Below are 23925 nucleotides of genomic sequence, written 5' to 3'. Positions count from 1 at the left end.
GTGTGTTTGCTAGCATTAGCTGAGAACTTAGCATTCCACCCTTTTGGCCAAATATGGTCACTTCTATAAAAAAAAATAAATGGTGAGGCCTCATAATAATAATAAACCAATGTGTGGTATCATGGTGGCCACAGTGTGCAACACATAATTAAGACCGCTTTATGATCTAAATAAAGTGGACATTCACAGCTGTTGAAAAGCTGATGTGAATAATCAGACCAACACACAGCACTGCTTCCACCAACTTCCACACAACAAACACGTCCTTCTGAATGACTTTGAGCTACTCGGTACCAGCGGTGCCTCCAAGAGTCACAGAATAAAACAGCCATAGAAACATCACTGAGTCATTAAAAACAAAAGGCAGAAAAGCTGTTTGAGTGTTTAACACAGCAGAATCAACCAGGTTCAAAAGTGCATTCATCATTTCTTTGATTCTCAGAGTATAAAAGCTGATGGAGTGTCCATAACCACATCAGTCTGCTACCTGTAATAATAAAACATGATGGCAAATCTGCATTCAAAGATGTACTCTTGCTTTCTCTATATACAAACTCAACAGATAAAACTTCAAATCACATGACTGACACTCAGGACAAGACACCGTTGTGGACAGTGTGACGAGCTCGGGCAGAAACATGTATGGGCTCAGGTCTATGATAACGATAAATACTATGAACCGATCACATCAAACTGTTGACATCCACTGATTTATAAAGTTTTCAATGCATACAGTATGTACAGATTTCTCTTTATAAACAGCCAAGTGGAATGTACTTTGATTTACATCAGCAAAGGCAGGTGAAGGCAGAGCATGTCCTTCATTATTTACAGAGCATTTACCTTTTTTATCATATACAGCTGCGGTCAGGAGTTTACAAACTCTCATTCTGGACTTTAATGATTTCTTTCAACGGTTCTTTTTCCAGGGTGGAGTGGTTATACAGTACATGTCTTTAATAACTTAAAAAACAAAACAAAAAACAAAACAAGAAGAAGAATTGGGTTTTGTATTGTTGGGTGGTATTATTTTTTATTTTGAATTGTCTCCAAAGAGCAGTTGGCTCCTTCATGTCCTTCAAATTTTAGCCAAGTTTGCAGACGTCCATTTTGGAGTGGGGCCTTCTTTCTTGGTCAGCACTCTCTCAGTCCATGGCGATGTAAAACTCACTTCATTGTGGACGCTGTTATTAGCAGCTGTTAGCAGTTCATAGCAGACCCGAGCCTTGGTGGTTTCTGGGTTGCTCCTGAAATTCCTAACCAAATGTGCCTCATTTCAAAATGAAAGGTCGGCTCTTCTTCCAGACATTGGTGAGGTGGTGAGACACTGGAATAACTTGTACTTATGTGCAGTTGTTGAACTGATGATCTTAAAAAAAAAAGTACAGTTGTTTAAGGATGGGTCCAAGAGACGTTCCCAACTTGTGTAAATTCACAGTGCTCCTTCTGCGATCTTGGACTTCCCATTATTCTTAGTAATGGATGATGGAGTGAGTGCTGTCAAACAAAAACTTTATGATGACAGAGAGAAACTAGCAATTTTAGTCAATAACAATCACCAACAAGAAGTTAATAGACTCTGTGAAGCTAAAAGACATAAAGACGTGTGTGTGTGTGTGTGTGAGTGTGAGAGAGAGAGAGAGAGAGAGAGAGAGAGAGACTGTATCCTTGTGTCATGAAACATGTATGATGTAAAATGATTCATCCCTAGAAAAAAAAAAAACTAGTTCAAAGAAATACAAGCCATAAATTACTTCATGTACATGATGAATGTATGAAAACTTTGACCACATTTGTATTATTTCAGTTGAATTTATATACAGTCTATATTTTTCACACTGGTGTTAAAGGAGAGAGAAAAAGAAAAACAGCCCGTAGAGATCGTACTCTGAGTATCAAACAGCTTTCACATAATAACACACATAATGATCTGAAACAGATCAGTTTTCTTTCCCAGGCTGCCTCTGTAAATCAGAATGTGACTGCACCACACTGTGGCACATATTGGTATTACACAGGTGATCTTAAATCTCTAATTCACCACAGTACAGAGAGCGACTACATTTCACCATGCATGGTAGCTGGAGAAATGTCAGCATTGGCATCTATTAGGAAAAATTTAGATTATGATGATCATATTGGACATTGATCACAGCCTTGATTTCTTTAACTGTTGAGTCCCAAAGTGTGGTTTGTTGCACCTTAGACGGCAAAGCAGGTACTGCAGGTAGACCACAGGAGGCCATTTAATTCACCTTTAAAGTTTGTCATTAACAATTTACAACAAAAATTATTAAAAGCAAATTTTAAAAAAACAAATGAAAGTATTGATTAATTAGAGCAATTTCTATATTTATGTGACCAATCTTTGAACTGGTTGTGTTTTATTTCTCTCGGTCTCTGGGTGACTCAATTGACCAAAAACTTCTTCAGTGGCAGAGAAATGGAGTGGTGGCTATCAGGTCCTCAAAGGAAAGCTGTTAATGGAGGATTAACAACAAGTGAATAACCAGAGAAGCAAAATGAATCCATTAAACCCAAACACCTGGTCCCCGATTAACTCTTCAGATTCCAATGCAGCATTCTTGAATGTGAGAACAGCTGGTCCTTTGACACCAGTGTGAACCATTTATATACCATGAAATAAACTCATTGATACTAAAGCCAACTGTACAGGTCAGTAAAGTGACACGTTTTCATTAAATAAGCCCTCTGTGATTTAAAATTAAGTGATAAACAACAAGCTAAAGGACCCTCAGCAACCAAAGACTAAACTAGCTGTCCAGTGAACAAGATCGCTTCATGTCACGCTGATGTTTGCTCCAACAGAAAGGACAGAAACGAGGCGATCCCAAAAATAACAGTCATAGTGTTACTTCTGTGTGATGTCTCACTGTCTCACATAGTAACTCACTTTTTGCTGACAAGAAAACATCAGATTAGTGTCATATGATTGAAGAAAAATCAAAACTGTCATTTAAAAATCACCACTGATTATGAGTAAGCCTTCGTCCCTAAATGATGATGTGCAGCCCCTCCTCTGTCCGCACATCAGCACCTCCCACAGAGCCAGAGAAAAACTGGGAGGCTGGAGTCCTGCTCAGTGTTGGGAGCTAGACAGGAAGAAGGTACTCTGTCTTTTTCTCAGTCTCTTCATCACTTCAGCTCTTTCTGCTGTAAAATCAGCTCCAATGAGCTGATCCTGAGATAGAAGGCCGGACGATTCCCTTTGGAGAAGGCTTCGATCCAAACCAGGACATCTTCAACACAAACGGAATAGTAATCATTAGCACAGACCGAGTACATGGCAGCAAAGGTGAAGACATTATAATACACGTGATGACATTTGGCTGTATCGAGAGGTTGGTCTGCTCTATAAAGGCAAAGCACAGTAACTACCACAGACTGTATAGAAGAGATGGAGGAAGCTGCAATGACAACAATCCCATTATGAAACCTCAAGCTGAAAACCAGATGTGACAGTCGAGAGGCAGACCAAGAGACGCCACATGCTCATTGGCTAGTGACTTGTGACGCTTGAGCCTCTTTTCTAGTTCTTGGAGCACAATTTAAAAACTTAACATACGTTATGTTCATAAGACTTGAAACTAGTGATTGAGTCTAGAAAGGTTTTCCCACAGAGATTTGTAGAGATGTCTTTTTGCAAAGAATTCGCCCACCTTGTACTCCAGAGTCTGCTTCAGCATGTCCTCTTCCTCTCGACTGAAGTTCAGCAGCACAGATACAGCTCTTATCAGCTGGTATGCCTGTCAGAGCAAAACAAGCAGCGCACCTTCAGTCTGAGTGTGGAGCACAGCTAGGCTCTGTCATGCAGTGAACATAAACCAGACTCTTGCAGAGCCACGCGCAGTCGTTACCTCTGCCTCTCTGGATGACATGAACTTGAGGACGACGTGCTTGAGATACTCAAAATTAATTTCTCTTGAGTCATTGAGGTCAGAGGTGTTGGTCACTGTGGTGTTGGAGGTCGGGGGACTCGGGGTGGATGCAGGTGCAGGGTCAGGACAAACTCTCTCTGGTTTCTCTGCTCTGCTTTCAGTTGGCTTCTCCTTCCCTTCAGCTTCTGACTCGGGTTTTAATTTCTACAGAGCACGAAGAGAGAAAAGCACCAAGAATCACATCCATTCTGCATTTACACTCGATAAGCAGGCAGAATCCAATCAATAACAAATTTAACAATTAAGAAAAAACTTGATTGTTTTAGGCTACAGCAACAGTACAGGTTTTTTATTTCTTTGGAACCCGAGGCCTGTATGACGCAGGATTCTGGCTTATCCAGGCAATTTTATGACAATAGAAAAGTAGAATAGATAGACAATAGAAAAGGTCAAAGAAAAGATCATTTTTTTGCCTTTGAAATAAGACTGAGCCAGCGTCAGTAGGTAAACTGAACATTCATTGTGTCTTACCAGTTCTTTCTGCAAAGTCCTCTTCAGTTCTGCCAGTCTTTGCTGCAGCTGCTTTATGGTCTGCAAACATCATCAGAGAGTTTTATGTGTGGAGGTGAGTTTACCTGCCTTTATGCATGTAGTTTTTTCATTCATAGCTGGAGGACCAAATGTGAATTGCCAAAAAGCGTCTGACCCTGTTCTTGTCACTGAGCTCCTGCTCCAGCTCTTTGTTGACTTTCTGGATGTGATCCAGGTCATCCACGGTCACACTGCCGTTCTGATCCTCCTCACAGACTACACTATGACTGTGAAGCTGCTCGGTCAGGGTTTCCACCTCTACTTCCAGGTAGGAGATCTAGACAGTTCACACCAAACACGGACTGTTAATTCAATCTGATTAAAGTACTCAGTCCGTCTCAGTTTAACAAGAAATTCCATCAAGATAAAATATTGAGCTCATGAGTGTGAATGCCTGGAAATCACCTGCACACCCATCACATTATAAAATACAGCACTGTGTACTACTTCCATATGAGACAAGTATGTTCAAAGACGTCTGAGCGTGTGCAGGTGCTGACCCGAGCCTGGCAGCTGTCCAGCTGCTGAGTCTGTGTGAGCAGCTCCTCCTTCAGGCTGGTGACCTGGGAGTCTTTGTCCAGCTCCACCTGCTCCAGCTGGGCTCTCAGCCGCTCAGCCTCCTCCTGCACCTCCACCAGGGATGCCTGTCGCCCCTGCACCTCTGCAACGCAAACACAATATTTTGGAGACATAAAGAGCTTTAAACTCTTATTATTCTAAAACAGACTCTTTAGTAAGCGCCATGTCTTTAAAAATCTTTAGTGCACATGTGTGTACCATTCTGGAGTGATCTGATGTCATCCTCTCTGAGTGCTAGCTTCTCGGTGACAGTGGTCACTTCCTGCTGTGAGCTCTGTAGAGCCGCACTCAGCTCTGCAACCTGACATCAAGCACAACACACACAAACAGTGAGGTGATGTACACACAGAGTTACTACATTATTTCATTAGAGCCTAGGTTCGTGTTTGTGCTGTGTGTTTATCCACAGACCTGTGTTTGCAGGCCCTCCTTCTGTCGTCTGGTTTCTTCCAGAGCCTTGGCGATTTCCGTGCTCAGCGTCTGTCGGCTGTTTAGCTCCACCTGGGAAACACAAACAGGCCAAAAATGTGGGCTACAAATAACCTCCGCTCTTTTCAAAAATCATTAAATAAAATAAACTTTAAAGTTTTATTTTTCATCTGACAGAGTGAAAAAGCTGCGCCATAAACAAATGATTACAACTTACGACACACGATGACTAATGAAATAAATGTGCCAAAGAATGTGAACACTGGTAATATTAGTGAGTAATATACAGTGTAACAGTGACAACAGCAACAGGGTGAGCAATAAGCCTGCGCTTCTCCAGAACAACCGCCAAAATTATAATTATATACCAGATATATCAGAAACACACAAAGGCTAACAAAGTGTTGCTTCACTGCGTTTCCAACATTTAGTGAAAAATCTTTCCACTAGATACAATCTACACTCGATTTCTATCAAGCAGAAGATAATAATGAAAATGAAAGGTTAATGAACATTCAGACTAGGCTCAGAGTTTTGGTAGATCACACTGACAGGCTCAGGTGTCCAAGCCAGCCACCAGCCTGCACGGCGGCCTCTTAATGCTGAGGGGTAAAAAACTAAAACTCACATGTTATTCAGCAGAGAAGACAAATAATGTGAACTGCTCCATTATGAAGAATATGGAGGTTTCGAACCAACAGAAATAAGCTGTTTGTTGTAAAACAACTTTTTATTGTGTTGGAATTTTCTGATCGTTTCTCTTGTGCTCCATTTTCTGGATTGGACCATTTCTGTGGTTGTTCAGCTTCTTTATGTCCCAGTAGTTTTCGTTTTGCCCCCACCCCATCCCCCAGTTATCACTGTTTAAATTAAATACATGTACATATTCTTGAATAAAACAGCCCAGCAGTGTGTTGTGGTTCTTACCCTGCACTGCTCCAGTTCTTCTGTCCGCTGCTTCAGAACAGAGTCCACCTCATTCATCCGCTTGTCCAGATCAGCCTGCCATATGTGCACATCATAACAAGTACTGATTAAGGTTGGTGATTGGACGAATATATCGTTTTTAAAAGAGTTATTTATTTATTCGTTGAGTAAGTTCGCTAATAATGTTTGTTGAATCTAAGAAAGGCAACAGAAAAAATAACAGCTGTTTTAACAGCACCCTCCTCAGAGTGCGCCCAAATGCAGCGATTCATTTCAAACTCATAACAGAACGAAAGAAAGGCAGCAGCCTATGTTCACAAAAAACCAAAAACATTTATTTAAATAAAAACACTATGGTGGGAAGGGAAACAAAGAGAAACTGGTTTCTTTTTTCCACTATAACGTGTTTACAGACCGTTCCAGTGTTTGTCTGTCTGACACACTCGACCAAACAGCAAATACAAAATTAGTAAGTTCAAAATCAAAATGTCTCTTCCAAGCCTTTTATCCCAACTAAATACATAAATGAATAATCCAAAAATAGCTATATTAACACTAAAACAAACAAGAAAATAAAGTAAAATATTTCCTCCAAACAAAACTTATACATTTTAAACGCGCAAATCAAATGATTATCATTGCTCCGCCCATCGAAAGTCTGCGCCTGTGTGAATATATCCCTCGTTGTCTGGTATTGGACTGACGACTGTCGGTTGGAAACTTTTTACACACCGTCCAACCTTATTACTGATTAATCCTTCTTTTGGAAATCCCATATGAAAAACATCCATGTTCACTCTGGGGTCTGCAGGTACAGATTAGACACTGGTTTATCAAACAGAATAAAAACAAATGACACTGAGGAAACATACCAGCCTGCTCTGTAGTGTCTGTTTGTCCTTCTGTAAAGAGGTGATGCAGTCCTCCAGCCGGCTCATCTTCTCCTGACTCTGCTGCTCTAACAAAGACAGCTGCTGATCCAGAAAGGCCTTCTCTGCACTCCGCTCTCCTTGCTGTGCACACGGACAAAAGTATGTTTGGACATGCACTCTTTACTTTTCACTGTAATCATGCTGAATGTCCACGTTTTTCCTCAAAGAAACAAAACACTGAGCACAAACAGGATCAGACTTTGAAACAGCACACTGTAGCCTTTAGTAAATAATTCTTCTCTGCTGCCCACTGTGGGGAATATCAGGCTCCTTTCTAAAGGCTCAAACTGTGCTCACCAGTTTCTCCATGTTCTGCTGCTTCTCTGCGATCTGCTGCTGTGCACTGCTCAGCCTCTCATTGCTCTCTACAACCTGCTGCTCCAGCTGAGCTATCTGAAAACCACAATTCAATCAACATGATATGAATGGATACTCATCAAGGCTTCATCATACAAAATGTAACCATGTGAAGTCTTTTCAATTTCACTTTCCAATCTCAGCTTAGAATCCTTTTATCATGTATTATTCCTCAGAGCGGTGTCATCGCTTACCTGTGTGTCTGTCCTCTCTCTGTAGGCCCTGGATGAGTCGTCTTTGTGTCGCAGAAGAGTCTGCAGCTCAGTAATAGTGACACTCATCCTCGACACCTAACAGGAGTAAATAAACATGCAGCTGTTTTAAAAAGAGAACAACAGAAATAAACCAGTAATTAAAAAAAAAGAACTTCATAACTAATGTGAGAAATTAAATGGGAACATTTTAAAAAGAAAAGCTAAATAAATAGTGTCTGTGAAGGTTCTCAGTCATCCAGGTCATCGTAGTCTAAGGAGCGAGGAAAGAAAAGCATCTGGACTTCTTTGAGTTGCTTGAAGACGTTTCACCTCTCATCCGAGAGGTTTCACAATGAGCTCACCAGAAACCCTGGCTGATTGGGACCCACACCCGCTTTCACACCTTGGCTCAGGTGATTAGAGGATCATCAGGGAGTCCTTTTGTCCCTCTTTGGGGGAAAACTCCCACTGGGTTTAAATCTGGGACTCTCGGCCATTTGACCTTAGAACTGAAGAAGCTTCTCGGATGAGAGGTGAAACGTCTTCAAGCAACTCAAAGAAGTCCAGACGCTTTTCTTTCCAAGCTCCTTAGACTAAATAAATAGTGATGATATTATGCAAAACATTAAATTTTAGCCTCCATTTATTTTTCTTTCATCTTGGCGTTTCTGTTCAGCTGGTAACACTTTACACAGCTTCAATCTTATGTTCCCTCTAAGGTAATACACCGCTGACTACAAGATCAGACTATTACATTACATTTATCTACACAGGGTTTGTGTATTAGGCCCCATATAATGTTCTCCATCATGAATGAATGTGCTGTTTTACCTGAGCCTCCAGAGAGCTGACAGTATCAGCGTGGTTTGTCCGGACAGCCAGCAGCTCTGTTCTCGTCTCGTCCAGACTTTGCTCCAGACTAGATTTCTGGAAAGACAACAAAAAAAGTTATAAACTTATATTTGTGCTTCTAGCTTCTTTTTTTCCTCAGTATGAAGCCTGACTATAAAGACATTGTTTGGTCATCATCAGTGGGCCCATAAAACACAACACCTCAGTGAGCATGTCAACTGAGAGCCATGCACTACTGTCATAAAGTAAACCCAAGACTGTTCTTAACCTCCTGCAGCAGCTCCTGTAGGTGCTCATCCTGGCTCAGGTTCCCCCGCAGACGTCTCTCCAACGATGTTACTTTCTTCTGAAGATCCACCAACAAGCGTTCCTTGTCCTCCACTGTCACAGCCGCCTGATGATGGAGCAACAAGCCAACGACAGGTAAAGAACATTTGCTGTAAAAGACTGACACGGCATTTAAAACAATTGGAACAATCTAATGTGATCCACTCTTATTTTCTGACAACCCCAACAAACACACACACCAACTCTTCCTTCCACACACCATAATGATGTGTGACTCACTGAAGAGGATTCAATTTGTTTACATGTCAACAAGAACGTAAACACGGAAAAAATAACAAGTTTTGGGGTGTTTTGTGAATTTTGTTCAAAATAAAATAACAAGTTTGCCGAAGCATTTTTGGCAGGAACGAACAGCCTGAAGTCTTCTTGGACTCCAACTGAGCCGCTCCAGAATTTTCCCTGAGTCTTGCAGTTGAGTGTCTCAATGCTTCAGGTCAAAGGTGCAAAGGTTTTCCTGCAGGATGACATGTTTTTGCATCCCTCTGCTCCAACGAGTTTCCCAGTTTGTGTCACATGTACACAAGCCCACAGCATCATGTTGCCACTACATGATGGGTGTTTACTGGGTGTTTACTTTATGCCACACGTACTGGTTGAAACTCTTTCATCCGACCAGAAGACTTTGCATCTCATAGATACTGAAGAAGCTTCTCAGACGAGAGGTGAAACGTCTACAGGGAACTTGAAGAAGTCTGGTTGCTTTTCTTTCCAAGCTCCTTAGAACATCTCATAGATGGACTTTGGCACCTTTTGACAAACTGTGCTGGGAATCTTAGTGAAGAAAAGGTTTTTTCTGGTTTCTTCACTGTAAATGTCCGATTGGTGGAGTGACACACTGTTCTCCCCAGTTCACAAAGAGACTGCTGGTTTCATTCAGAGTAACCACTGGGTTTTTGCTCATCTGTCTTACCAAGGCCCTTGGTCACTTCTCTTTATTCTTGTCAGCAAATCTAACAATTCTCTCTCACAATACAGACAATCTCTTCTAGGCATTGTGGTTTCACTGTGACATACACCATTCTGCTCTGGCACCTCATAAAAACAGATGTGCCTTTACTTTCATGTCTTATCAAATCAAATAGGCACAGGTGTGCTCTAATAAAGCTCATAATATTTATTTAGAGGGATAGTACAGGTTTATATTATTGTGAATAAATGAAAAGGACAACCTTTTTGCTTTTCCACTGTAAAATGGTGACGTAAAAAAACAAGTATGAACTAAGAAACAAGTTAGACACAGACTGTCGATGTTTAGCTGCAGGGCACTACATTTTTACTGCCTCTCACATTCTGACCTTTTGCTGCTGCAGCTTCAGAGCATCATGTTCTGTCTGTAATTCATGGAGGGACTTCTCCAACGTGGAAACCATACTCTGTGACTGAAAAACAAAGTCAACAAACAACGAGTGAATAAGCAGTTTTGGAGAGGGTGGTAATAGTAGTAGTAGTAGTAGTACAGTAGTAGTGTGCTGACCTTCTGGAAGTCTTCAGAAACCTGCTGGATGACTGACTGCAGCTCCTGGCATCGTCCCTCTAGCTCGCCGACCTTCTTGTCAGCCTCCTCTCTGAGCAGCAGCAGCTCTTCTCTACATGGAGCCAATAAAATGCTCTTTGAATTACAGTGTTTTGTCACAAAATAAATCACAGTCCCACAACGAATCCAAGCTCACTTCTAGAACAAGCGATTAAATGTTGAAAATGCCGACTCCCTCCTCAAAAACCGACTGTTGCATTTTCCTTACCGCTCTATCTCCAGCTCAGAGTTGAGTCTGCAGCTCTCCTCGTGCTGCCGTTCCAGAGTCTGGAGCTTCCCCCGAGCCTCGGCCAGCCCTCGCTTTGCCGACTGAATATCAGCCTCCTTCTGCTGAAGTTCCCGCTCTCGCTGGCTCAGCAGTTCTTCCTTCCTTAGCAACTGATAAACAGAATCCAACCATCATACCACATCGTAAAGTGTTTTCAAACCAATGTAGAGACTCGCCAGTCCTGGACTAAGGTACAATCAATGTACGACTACATAACTGACTGCCATTTTTCCGTAATCACAAAATGTCAGGAAGAAGCTGGCACACCACATGTACGCACCATGTGTTTAACTTTAGCGAGCTCCTGCTGCTGAAAGCCCTCCAGTTCATCCAGGTCGTCCCTTTTTTGAAAGAGTGCTAAGCTTTGTTCCATCATCTCCTCTAGCCGAGCTGACAGGGCAGCCTTCTCCTAAACAAACACACCTTTGTGGTAAATATCGTTTCTCGCATGCACCATTTATTGGATTCATGCACGTGTCAAGAATCTTAAGATTATGGATATGACTCCGGTTCAGTGATGGCCTCACCAAGAGCTCAAATACCAATACACTAGCCCGTCCTGGCTGGCTACACTCCTGTCAGGACAGGGCCCACCTCTATTGCTGGCAGACAGAGTCAAAACAAGCTCGTGCAGGAAGCCTGCACTGCGTAGTAACCTTCCAAGCCATCTAGTCGTAGTTTCATTTCTTAGGTTACATGTGAGGATATGGTGTAGGGTTAAGAGTGGTTTCCAGTTAGATTAAAAGTTACAACGCTGAAGTAATTCAAGCATTAGATGGAAACTGTCCCTGGCAGCGCTTCAAAAGGGTGGGACAACTGGTAAAACCTAGCAAATGTGTGGGGTAAGGCAGTTATGCACAAACCTCTTAGAAACTCCCTTTAAGAGAAACCATAAAACCAACATGGCAGGCTGTAATAGTGGCCAAATACACCTTGAAGGTGGAGAATGCCTTACTCTCTTCAACCTGAAGAAATGATGGGATCACTGCCATGAAGCACTGAAATGGGATGGCCTATGATTCAAACATGTTACTTATGCTCATACAGAGTCCTGTAAGACAGCGGTCCCCAACCCCCGGGCCTCGGACCGGTACCGGTCCGTGAGTCATTTGGTACCGGGCCGCGAGAGTTGAGGCTCAGGTGTGAAATGTATGGTTTTCAGGGTTTTTATCGGTTTTCAACGTTATTTTGTTATCGTTTTATCGTTAACTCGGTTTTCCTGGGTCTTTTTACGTGTGTTATGAATAAATCTTCTTTTTTTCGGTACCGGCACTAGTTTTATTTTGTTGTATTCATCCGCGACACCTCATTGCCGGTCCGTGAAAATATTGTCGGGCATAAACCGGTCCGTGGCGCAAAAAAGGTTGGGGACCGCTGCTGTAAGACAACGCTCTAGCACACAGAAGCTATAGCCATGATTAGCGATTAGGCTATGAGTGTTACAAACAGTTAAACAGTTTGTGAAGCCACCAGGTAAAAGCACGGAGAAGAAGATTACCGTTTTTCAGTTAACTTGGAGTAAAAAGTAAAGATGTATTTCTTCCTGATAGAAATGCCAGTGGTACCTTAGATTCAGCATCAGCTACAGGACAGCACTGCTACCTCTCGTGAGCCAATTTGCAACTGAAAAGCTGGGAACAAAGAAGCAGTGACAGAGTCGTGCACTCCAATCTGTTTAGCTATTGCCCAATAGTATACTTGTCACCAAGAGAAGAGGTGTTTGAATAACATCTGAGGCTATGACAGTCTATTATATAACACTGCTCTGGCCACTCCTGACACCAGTGTCACTGAGCAAGTGTAAAAGAGCTGGTATGATGGTATTTGAGATTTTGTTGAGGTCACGCAGGGGGCGCTCCCCACAGTGAAACACAAGACAAATGCTATGAAAGAACCAATTCTAAAGGTCTCTAGCATTACTACGCAGCTTCTTTTACCCCACACAAGGAAAATGTCTCCTTTATCTTCTTTGTGATGGGATATACACCAAAAGTTGCACATTGTTAGCAATAACTCAGCATATTACAAAGGGGTTACCAAGAAGACAGAACCCATGTTTAAAACAAAAAGTAATGGTATTCTAGTAGGGATGTAATGACTGAAATTCTGAGGCAATATCGGTGTTAAAGAATGACAATTTGCCCAACTGCAGGTGTAATGCATTTTTCACGCTTCTTATTTTGTTTCTGTTATTTAAATATGACCCTCTTTGTGCCAGTGAAACAAATAATGCTTCTTTATTTTTAAGAAATCTGACCAAGTTTAACATTTAGTCCAATCAGTGAACAGCACAGAAATATCAGCGACAGAAATGTCATCCCCCCCCCAAAAACAAACTGCCGGGCTTTATCATTCTTTTGAACATCCTTTCATATTTAGCATGACCTAAAACAACTGCTCCCATAAACCCATCAGAGAGGTGTTTACTGAGGTCAAACGGACAAGAAACCAAGGTCCAGTTTGCCATAGATTTTTATACAACTGGACTTTTTCCCTACTAGAGCTAAGACGTTACCTCCGTGAATTATATTTGTTCTACATGTTTTACAAGAAAATGTAACTTACTTTCTCTGAATTGGCCATTTTCTCCATCCACTCCTGCAGGAGAAGGATAGAAAGTATTCAGTGTGAACAAATCAGAACTCTATAATAAGTGAGACAGAATGCATCTTTACCTGATCTTTCTTCTCCAACGCTAAAGCCATCCCCTCTGCCATTTTGGCTCTGCTGGCCTGATGAGAGTCATTCTGTTCCTGAAGTTTCTTTATGGATGCTGAGCAGTGAGAGAGAGGGAGAAAGAGACAGACAGACAGACAGGACACAGAAAGGTTTGTATGTACCAAGCAGAACAGAAATGTTAAACAGCACAGAGAGTGGCACCGTTAGTAGCTGTGAAAAGTTGGAGTCAGTTTAAGAAGTGTGTTCATCCCAGAAGCAAAAACAGGCAGAGACGAGGAATGCGTGACACATGGCAGAAACAGAAAGATAGTAAAGATGCTATCACGACATTTGTGCAGAACAAAACAAACCCACCCTAAAGAAATGAAGTTATCTAGACTAAAAGCTTAGAACGCCTAGAAACTGCAGAGTTCAACTCACATTACTACAACACAAGACAAATAATCTTAGAACAGCAAGTCCATCTTACTATGAATGAAAACTATGAAGTAAGCAGGGAGTGACGGCAGAGAGGCCGCTGTGGGGCTTTAAATCGAGAGGTTTCAGGGAGAACTTTGAGAGAACAGCTGATATTTTTAGTGCTAAGGATGCAATGTTTAACTCTTCCGAGATTCGCTCATTCAGGATGTTGTTGACTGGATGGTCCAATAAGCTCTCATCTAACCAGTTCCTCATTCGCCACACGATCCATGGTGCTACTTTCATAAGGTTTACATCACTTATCTCCCTGAACAAATCCATTATTTTTTGTGAAGGACAGATATCCTTGTGTTTTCAAAAAGATGTTTACCTAACATTTAGGCAAAGTTCAGAGTTTTGTCAATATTATAGTACTATATATTAAGTGTATTTAATTTTATTCATTCACTTTGCTTTTAATTTGAATGGTTAGTTGCTGCAAGCCAGCTCCATTGCTTCACATCTTATGTTTCCCTGGTTGGTGGCCATGTTGCTGTTGTGGTTGTCCCCAATATCATTTCGGGGCATTCTCCAAATCTACCATCCTCGATAGCAGCTGGGGTCAGTGGATTCTCTTCTAGTCTTGAGATCTGCTGTGAGCATGAGGGTCGCTCTACTTGAACCTGGACAACCCTCATGAAGGCTGCAGAGCAGAACAAGGAATAAAATCAGCAGCTGCAATCCAAGATGCTGAGGTTGGAGTGTACTCAAGGGAAGAGATGGGACAAACTGAAGTGTTTCCAGATTAACCGAGTCAGTTTGCTAAAATAGATGGCCAAAAAGTCAAGTTTAACATTTAAAGATTTTGCAAATCACCTGTTACTAAACTTTAAAAAAGGAAGTTCTGCCAGTGTGTGTTTAATGCTCAAGGCTTTTAGTGTGAACATATAATATTTGCATACTCCAATATATTTAGCTTTGCTTGTATTACAGCAGGTATAAAAACTCTGTTTGCATCAGCATCTGCCACATGCAGCAGCTACACACAGACCAAGTTATCAAATCCTCCTCTCTAAACAAAGTGGAAAAATTATATTTCTACACTTACTGAGTCACAAGCAAGTTGGTCTTGTTGTTCAACCCAACCGGGTTTTGATATTTCTTATCAGCCCCATTTTTAGTTCATCACAGTCAATACAGTAACTTAAAACAATGTCAGAGACACAGCTCAACAAATGAGTTTATAAATACAGTGGGATGCAAAAGTTTGGGCAACCTTGTTAATAGTCATTATTTTCCTGTATAAATGGTTGTTACAATAAAAAATATCAGTTAAATACATCATACAGGAGACACACACAGTGATATTTGAGAAGTGAAATGAAGTTTATTGATTTACAGAAAGTGTGCAATAATTGTTTAAACAAAATCAGGCAGGTGCATAAATTTGGGCACCACAAAAAAGAAATGAAATCAATATTTAGTAGATCCGCCTTTTGCAGAAATTACAAATGCTTCCTGTAGCTTCCAATGAGAGTCTGGATTGTGGCTGAAGGTATTTTGGACCATTCCTCTTTACAAAACATCTCTAGTTCATTCAGGTTTAATGGCTTCCGAGCATGGACAGCTCTCTTTAACTCACACCACAGATTCTCAATAATATTCAGGTCTGGGACTGAGATGGCCGTTCCAGAACGTTGTACGTGTTCCTCTGCATGAATGCCTTAGTGGATTTTGAGCAGTGTTTCGGGTCGTTGTCTTGTTGAAAGATCCAGCCCCGGTGCAGCTTCAGCTTTGTCACTGATTCCTGGACGTTGGTCTCCAGAATCTGCTGATACTGAGTGGAATCCATGTGTCCCTCAACTTTGACGAGATTCCCAGTCCCTGCACTGGCCACACAGCCCCACAGCGTGATGGAACCACCACCATATGTTACTGTAGGTAGCAGGTGTTTTTCTTGGAATGTTGTGTTCTTTTTCCTCCATGCATAACGCCCCTTGTTATGCCCAAATAACTCAATTTTAGTTTCATCAGTCCACAGCACCTTATTCCAGAATGAAGCTGGCTTGTCCAAATGTGCTTTAGCAAACCTCAAGCGGCTCTGTTTGTGCTGTGGGTGGAGAAAAGGCTTCCTCTGCATCACTCTCGCATACAGCATCTCCTTGTGTAAAGTGCGCCGAATGGTTGAACGATGCACAGTGACTCCATCTGCTGCAAGATGATGTTGTAGGTCTTTGGTGCTGGTCTGTGGGTTGACTCTGACTGTTCTCACCATTCGTCGCTTCTGTCTATCCGAGATTTTTCTTGGTCTGCCACTTCGAGCCTTAACTTGAACTGAGCCTGTGGTCTTCCATTTTCTCAATATGTTCCTAACTGTGGAAACAGACAGCTTAAATCTCTGAGACAGCTTCCTGTGTCCTTCCCCTAAACCATGATGGTGAACTATCTTTGTCTTCAGGTCATTTGACAGTTGTTTTGAGACCCCATGTTGCTACTCTTCAGAGAAAATTAAAAGAGGGGGGAAACCTACAATTGACCCCCTTAAATAGTCTTTCTCATTATTGGATTCACCTGTGTATGTAGGTCAGGGGTCACTGAGCTTACCAAGCCAATTTGAGTTCCAATAATTAGTTCTAAAGGTTTTGGAATCAATAAAATAACAACAGTGCCCAAATTTATGCACCTGCCTGATTTTGTTTAAACAATTATTGCACACTTTCTGTAAATCCAATAAACTTCATTTCACTTCTCAAATATCACTGTGTGTGTCTCCTATATGATATATTTAACTGACATTTTTTTATCGTAACAACCAACGATTTATACAGGAAAATAATGACTATTAACAAGGTTGCCCAAACTTTTGCATCCCATTGTATATAGGTGGCTGTACCAGGTTTAATAGACCAGAATGTAACAAATGTTGACCGTGTGTACCATTATTGTAACAAACATTCAAACACTGTGTTTGGGAGCTTTGGTTTTAATGGTCTGCCTTTGGAGCTGCTGCTATATTTTCTGGCAAATTTGAGAAACCACTTAGCAAAAGCAAACAAACTGAGAGCAAAGTGACAGACAAAGCATGGCTCTGGAATCAGTGCTGTGAACACTACATACCAGTGGTATGAAAAAACAAAAAACAATCCTACTTTAGATTCAAAGAAAAGAAAAAGAGCACTTCCACAGAAAGCCTCTAAAGATATTAGCATCTGGAACCCTGAACCATCTCTGTGAGTGATAATGTGTCAGGTAATGTTTAGTACAGCTGACAGACAGGAGACAGAAAGGAAGCTAATTGGGAGGAGAGTAGAGGTACGTACAATCCTGATGCCTTTCTAATGCAATTTCAAGCTTCTCCTTGGTCTTCTGCATAATTCGTAGCTGCTCAGCGTAGTCTAGTGTTGGGAAGTAGGGTGATAGGGTGGGGTATCAACAATACACACACACACACACACACACACACACACACACACGCGCACGCACGCACGCACGCATGCACGCACGCACAAACAAGGAGAAAGAGGCACACACACAAAGGAGGAGAAAGAGGCAGATGACAGTTAAGAGAGAAGCAGGAGAGGAGGTGAACAGAAGGAGTGGGGGAAAACAAAAGGGAAAACATGGTTGAGAAATAATGGAAGGTAAAAATACTGATGATTTGCTTATCTGACAAAACCATAATGGTTTAAAGGCTGCATGAGAATCTGCCACCTTTAACCTTTTTCTAGGGATTGAAAGTCATTAAAGCTACCTAAAGGAAAAAGATGCCATTATTCTGAGAAGAAAAAAGAAGTAGTTCAATATTTATTTACAACAGAAAAACAAGCCACACACAGTTAAATAGTAAAAATAATATTCACACTGAGACATTAACACAATCACTTCATGGCCATCAGCCTGTGCGTTGCAGCATGGAGAGCAGAGAAATCAGCTGCCCTGCTTTAAACTGGCCTATTAGGCTCTTCCTCATCTTCTCTCATATGTGTCACATATGAAGGTCGATGCATGTACACGTAATCCCTGTGAGCCAAACAGCTCTGAAAAATCTGTTTCAGCCTCGCCCACCTGCTACTCAAACCTGTTTGCCATTTGATTGAAATGGGATTAAGCACAGACTTTTGCCTTAGTCGTATAATACACTTTACACGCTCACAATAACTCCAGCTTTCACACTGGGCAGTAACAGGACTGCTGTGAGGCTCATAAACATGAAGCATTCACACTCTATTACCAAGACCATAAAAAGTCTAAATGCAAATTTGTATATATGATTTTCTTGTTTGTTTCCATGGTTTCTCCTGGCTGAAAGGCCTCAGTCTCATGCAGCGAATCCTCAAATGTCTGTACTCGTTATAATTCTATATTCAACATATGCATCTTTAACTTGTGTGAGATAAAACTGAAATCATTTAGATGTTCTCATCTTATTATTATCATTTAAGACATGCTATATTGCTTACAGCCTTCTCCATTACTGATACAAGGCGTACGTGCATTTAAATTGAACTCCGATTGCTCCTAAAAACTGCACACTGCATCACTTCAGCTGCTTACATTAGCCTTGTGCATCATACCTGACAGCTTGGCCTCCAGCCTTCGGATCTGATCATTTCTTCTGAGGAGCTGGGCAGGAAGGTCATCCCTGGAGCTGCTGCCATCAGATGCCTGAAAAAAACAAAAAACAAACCCAGACATACAGACATTTATAGAAGTGGACCTGGTCAATCGTTTGGTTAGAATAATAGAAGATGTACAGCCACTCTGATTTACCAGTATTTTCAGTCACTTATAGAGAAAAGGTGCCAAATATTTCACGATTTCAGCAAAACAAAGTTTTATTTATATACCACCTTTCATGATAGACTTCACCAAGTGCTTCACAACAAAATAATGCTGGAACATAAAAACAAAAATTTACACAAATGCAAGTTTGAAAAGATGAGTTTTAGCTGTTTTTTTAAAGCAATCACCAAGTCTACAGATGTCAGGCTCAGAGGGAGAGTGTGCAGAGCCCTGGACCCTGTTGCAAAAGCTCCATCTCCTTTAGATCTCAGCCTAGTGTGATGGACGGTCAAATGGTTCTGATCGCATGACCTCAGTGACCTGCTGGAGAAGTATGGATGTGAGGGTTTGCTCTGCATGTACACTGGTGCGTGTCCATGCAGAGCTCTAGAGGTCAAAACCAGTATCTTAAAGTGGACTCTGAAGTTAATAGGGAGCCAGTGTAAGTAAATCAGCAGTGGACTTGGACAACTTTGTTAGAAGTCTCACAGTAACACTCTGCACATCCAGCAAAAGAGGTTACCAGGAGGTTTTGCTGAGATAGCTATTTTGTTTCAATCCTTATTAGTTAAAGTAAAAGCATGAATGACAAGTTTAGAGAGTGGCACCAATATTGCCAAGCATAACGTGGCAATATTTCTTAAATGATGGAAGCGAGAACAAACCAGATCTTTACCATCAGTATCCAAAGTTAAAGCTGAGTCAAAAGTAACACCAACATTCCTGATAGAAGTTTTAACAAAGACCAGCAAGTTTCCATGACCTTAATCACAAATCTCACAGTGGGATAAATATGGAGTGTTTAGTATTCATTAAGTTTAAAACATGGTCAGTTGTCTAACTTAATAGAATGTAAGCACTATGCAGGATTTGAAACTTGAGGCTTAAAACACATAACTACATAGTAGTTATATCTAGAAATATTACATGATACACCATAGGCAAGTAGAAAAGGACCTGTACTTTGAAGCAGTAGCAACACCAGTGCCATCACACTGGAAGTCTGTGTGCAGTATGTGACTACAACAGGTACTGAACAAATGCTGACTGGCTGAAAAGTGGGCTCACCATGAAGGAGAGAAACAGGATAAACACCAAAGGTGAAAAACACCCTGAGAAGCATGGCACGACTTTAATGGTTTCATACTCTGTTTTTACATCACTACAAAGAAGTACAACAAACAAGATTAGGGTACAGGACAGTCCGCATATTTTTAACACGGCCCACTGTTGTCAGTTAACAGCTACAACATGTAGATGACAGTCTGCAAAGCTCTGCATATGCTCTGGAGTGTGCCCTGACATTAACTCTCCAAGTCTCTGGAGCTCTACTGGAGGTATGAACGCCACTCTTCTATAGTGTTCAGTCATTTGAGATTTTGTCCAAGATATACCAAAGCACACCTGTATCCATGTCCGCACGAAAAGGCCTCTATGCTATCTGACATGTCATCAATTCTTCTTGTAACTGTATTTTCAAACAAAGACAATACTGACAGCCTTTCTAGCATCTCAGTGTACCAGGACATCTACACTATGTTATTGGAGAGTGTTGCCGTTATTGTGTCTCTAGTTTTCTTTGACTGTTTTGCCAGTGTTTTATTAACATGGATTTTGCCACAATGGGCAGACCATTGCAGACTCCTTGAGTCTTGCCGTCTATGGGTCGGGCCCAGTGCCTTTCAAAGTAGGCTAGATTTCTAACAGAAGGCCTGCTTGGTTTCCAAGTCCAAGGACTTGACTCAGCATGCCATCTGAGAACCAGTGTTTTAATTCATGGAAAGATGTTCTGCTGGGTCACATGACAAATGCTGGTTAGCTGCAAGAAAGCTCTAACAAAATGAATTGGATGACAGAAAAATACATGTGCCAGCAGTAAGAGTTGTGCAGACAAGCTGGCCAGGGTGTGCAGCTATGCTACTATGTTTGTTATACTACAAACCAAAAACACAAAGTAACATATCAGCCAGCTGTAACGCGACTAAGCAACTTCACTAAATTATTTAGCCAACTGTAACTGAGCCTCAGGAGTCTGGCTTCCTCTTTCTCGAGAGCTACTTATTAGAGCTACTAACAGAGCTTTAACAATGAGATGGATCTGATTAACAAACTATGATGGAAGCAACTGTCTTTAAAAAGACGTTCTTAAATAAGGAAAACAGTCAAGTACAATAACATAACATACACAACATTGCATTAAATGTGTTGGTCTTAAGATTGGACTCAAATATGACCATGAAGACACACAATCAGTACAAAAGAGCCCATCTCCACTCTACCATCACCTTTACTATAGGCATGTCCATCAAAACTAAGGTCTACTACCCAGGAATGGCTCTGCTGACAGCCACAGAGGATAACTAATGTACCAGGGCCACAATGTTCAGCATCAACAGGAGCTGCCAGAGAAGCACAGTGAGGCCTTCCTATCTGAGCTTTGACACTGACAATTTAAATGCATAAGCAAACCTACTAGTAGATGCACTACTGCAGAGCAGCAAAAACAGGGAACAACAAATAAATAAGTGAAACACAATATGAAACTAAAAAAATAAGCATGAGAGTCAACGTGGGAAAAACTGAGTTCAAAAGCATAAAGAAACAAAGTGAAATGCATTTACTTTGTTGCTGATACAGTACTTCTTAATCATCTCTGTGTTCAGTCATTTAATATTTAATGCAAAGCAGCACTCCAAGGATCTGTGAACACGTTAAAGTAATATAGGAAAACATATTGCAAACTGTTACTGATTGACCACCCAGAGGTGAACGTTCTCTGTCATGTTAAAGCAAAAAGAACAAGGACAAGTCTGAAGTCTACTCCTCCGTTTTTGTATTAATAGATGGTTGATGTTATTAACCAAACTGTCAAAATTCTAAAGAACTTACAAAGTCATCCCCGGAGTCTGCTCCCACTGAGGTGATAGATTCCTTGCTGATGGTACGGGGTATGCGGACACCACTCCGAGGTGCTGTGGCCGCCTCCTCTGCAATCTTCTTCTTCAGCTTAGCAAACATATTCTTCTTTCAGTTTCTCTTCTTGGGTGCAGTTCAGTTTCTTCACCTAGTGCTCAGAGTTTAAGGCTCCCTGCTGTGTCGCCTCAGACAGCACCACTTCCCTATGCAGTAACACCTGAAGGAGGTTCCTGATAGTACTTCCATACTGCTAAATCTACAAAATGAGAAAAGAAAGTTATTAAATATCCAGGAACAAGCTTAGTGCACAACATGTGACTGTGGTATGAGATGTTAGGAAATCACAACAGGGAAGGATATGTAATGTGTTATTTGAGTGTTTAAGATGGAGACTGTATACATTCTTCAGAAGCCTAACCTTGACCACTGTCACATTGCTGAAATGAGTCCAGAACAAGATCCAGTTTTTGGAATCATGTGGTAGATGTGCTGGACTCACATCTATGACGGGCAAAATCCTGGCCGTTTCATTTGGCTACACTACAGCCCACTAACAGCCCTATTTGACAAACTTTCACTGGCAGTAAAACAGACTGTTTTCCCATCAGACATGGCACGGGGAAGCCAGCATGGTTCCACCAGTTGTCCAATCATTTTGGTTACTCCGAGGAGACCACAGGTTTCTGTGTGGTTCCTGTTGCAAGTGTACCAACCCTTTAAACGTTTGTGTCATTGATGTGGCTTTTCTTGCAGCTCTGAAAACCTTACAGTTACTCATCACAACAACTGTCCCTGACTCTGGGCAGTTCCTAACTAAATCGGTTCCCCTGGCCTGGCTCCAGAGTATCCTACCCTACTCAACAGCTAAAGAACGAGTTTAGTCGCAAACTGCAGCAAAGACAAACCCGGGGTTCAATTAATTAAGGGGAAAAAACAAAGTACGGTATGAGAGTCTATTCTGACAGACAGCTAGCCATCTAGCTCTTCTAACCATAACAATAAGAGTTAATATTACCACCGGTGATGCTAGCTGACGTTACACTGCCCGTACACTGAAGTCGCCTTCCTCTTACCATTTTCACTTCGATTAAAAGTCACTTCGTGAGGTTCTCGAGCGTGAAACGCCCTTTTTTGCTCTCTACAAACACCGAAAGGAAGGCTGGAGCCGTGGCAGTCCGTAATATGAGCTATAGACTTTGTGTTTCCAACGGGATGCTAGCCAGTGCTAGTCAGCGAGCTACAGCTCATACAAGAGACTTTACACGTAATCACCCCAGATGACTGAAGACGTCACGATTAGCCCTCTGCTCATTGGATAGAGGGAGTTAGAGGTGGGGAAATGTAGCGCTCCCTGTAGGCACTAAGAGCAATCACAATTAAGCGGGGAATCCCCGGTGGCTTTGAGAGAGACGCTCAATAAAAAAATAAAATATAAACGATATGTAAAACCAGCAGGAAGATTTAGAAACCGTATGTAAAAGCACTGTATACAAAATTACTGTGATAACCGCCGATTAGATTGTATAGATTGCGATAGCCACTGTAAGTCTTGGAAAAATGAAATCCAGTGAATACCCTGAGATTTACTGCCCTGTATTAGTACAGAAAGTCTAGGGTTTAGAGTATATGCATTAAATAAATAGACAAAAAAAAATAAATGAATCAGTTATTCAATTACTTTAGCAGTCATTAAAATTCCGATTGGTTATGAACTGTGAAGTTCATAAGTTTAACCCCACAGGGTTTAAATCTGGGACTCTCCACCATTTGACCCTTGAACTGAAGAAGCTTCTCGGATGAGAGGCGAAACGTCTTCAAGCAACTCAAAGAAGTCCAGACGCTTTTCTTTCCTCGCTCCTTAGACTACGATGACCTGGATGACCGAGAGCCTTCAAAGACAACTGTGAAGTATTATTTATTAATTCTTTAATCCTTTACATTTATTTCTGTAAAATGTTATCACTGACACATTAAGTGAATAGCACTGATTATTTCTTCATCATGGCGGTTAGAGAGCGGGATACATTAGGGAGTAACTGAACAGTTTGTCCTCAGACTCGATGTGTTGGAAACAGGAAAAGGGGCCACGTGTAAGGATTTGAGCAAGTCCGAAAAGTGCCAAATACTAATTGCAAATGACTGCATCATCAGAGCATCTCCAAAATTGTATATGTGCTACAATTCTCAGCAATAAGAAGATAAAGACGTCCCACAGCCCTGTTTACACAGAAAAAACATC

At 41.4% G+C, this 23925-nt stretch overlaps 1 protein-coding gene across 4 annotated transcripts; it reads right to left on the bottom strand.

The window, feature by feature from the left end:
- Positions 1–370: 370 nt before the first annotated feature.
- Positions 371–22989, bottom strand: golga1 (golgin A1). Of its 4 annotated transcripts, XM_039620743.1 has the most exons (25): positions 22760–22986; positions 21660–21942; positions 18563–18653; positions 17309–17383; positions 14590–14691; positions 13586–13683; positions 13476–13508; positions 11191–11319; positions 10851–11020; positions 10583–10694; positions 10404–10487; positions 9029–9154; positions 8740–8835; positions 7909–8004; positions 7655–7750; positions 7298–7438; positions 6426–6500; positions 5481–5570; positions 5268–5370; positions 4991–5151; positions 4606–4767; positions 4431–4490; positions 3879–4103; positions 3681–3767; positions 371–3260 (listed from the first exon to the last, which is right to left on the bottom strand). In XM_039620743.1, the coding sequence occupies exons 2-25, from the start codon at positions 21786–21788 to the stop codon at positions 3183–3185; spliced, it is 2619 nt and encodes an 872-aa protein (XP_039476677.1). In that variant the 5' UTR covers positions 21789–21942; positions 22760–22986; the 3' UTR covers positions 371–3182. The 4 variants fall into 4 exon arrangements, with proteins under 4 accessions (XP_039476677.1, XP_039476678.1, XP_031604826.1 ...); XM_039620744.1 differs by lacking the exon at positions 11191–11319 and having other exon boundaries at positions 22760–22989; XM_031748966.2 differs by lacking the exon at positions 14590–14691 and having other exon boundaries at positions 22760–22982.
- Between the last annotated feature and the right edge of the window lie 936 nt (positions 22990–23925).

Source organism: Oreochromis aureus, linkage group 12, assembly GCF_013358895.1.
Source record: "Oreochromis aureus strain Israel breed Guangdong linkage group 12, ZZ_aureus, whole genome shotgun sequence".
Lineage (NCBI taxonomy): Eukaryota > Metazoa > Chordata > Actinopteri > Cichliformes > Cichlidae > Oreochromis > Oreochromis aureus.
Note: the sequence above shows the minus strand (reverse complement) of the source record. Positions and strands in the feature narration are given on the sequence as shown.

What these genes read in the sequence shown, in the direction of transcription:
- golga1 (XM_039620743.1), bottom strand. Translation starts at nt 21,788, where the DNA reads ATGTTTGCTAAGCTGAAGAAGAAGATTGCAGAGGAGGCGGCCACAGCA. An exon ending in AGGAGGGCCTGCAAACACAG is followed by an intron (nt 5,371 to 5,480) that starts GTCTGTGGATAA and finishes GCTTGATGTCAG; the next exon opens with GTTGCAGAGCTGAGTGCGGC. An exon ending in AGCTCAGTGACAAGAACAGG is followed by an intron (nt 4,491 to 4,605) that starts GTCAGACGCTTT and finishes TGATGTTTGCAG; the next exon opens with ACCATAAAGCAGCTGCAGCA.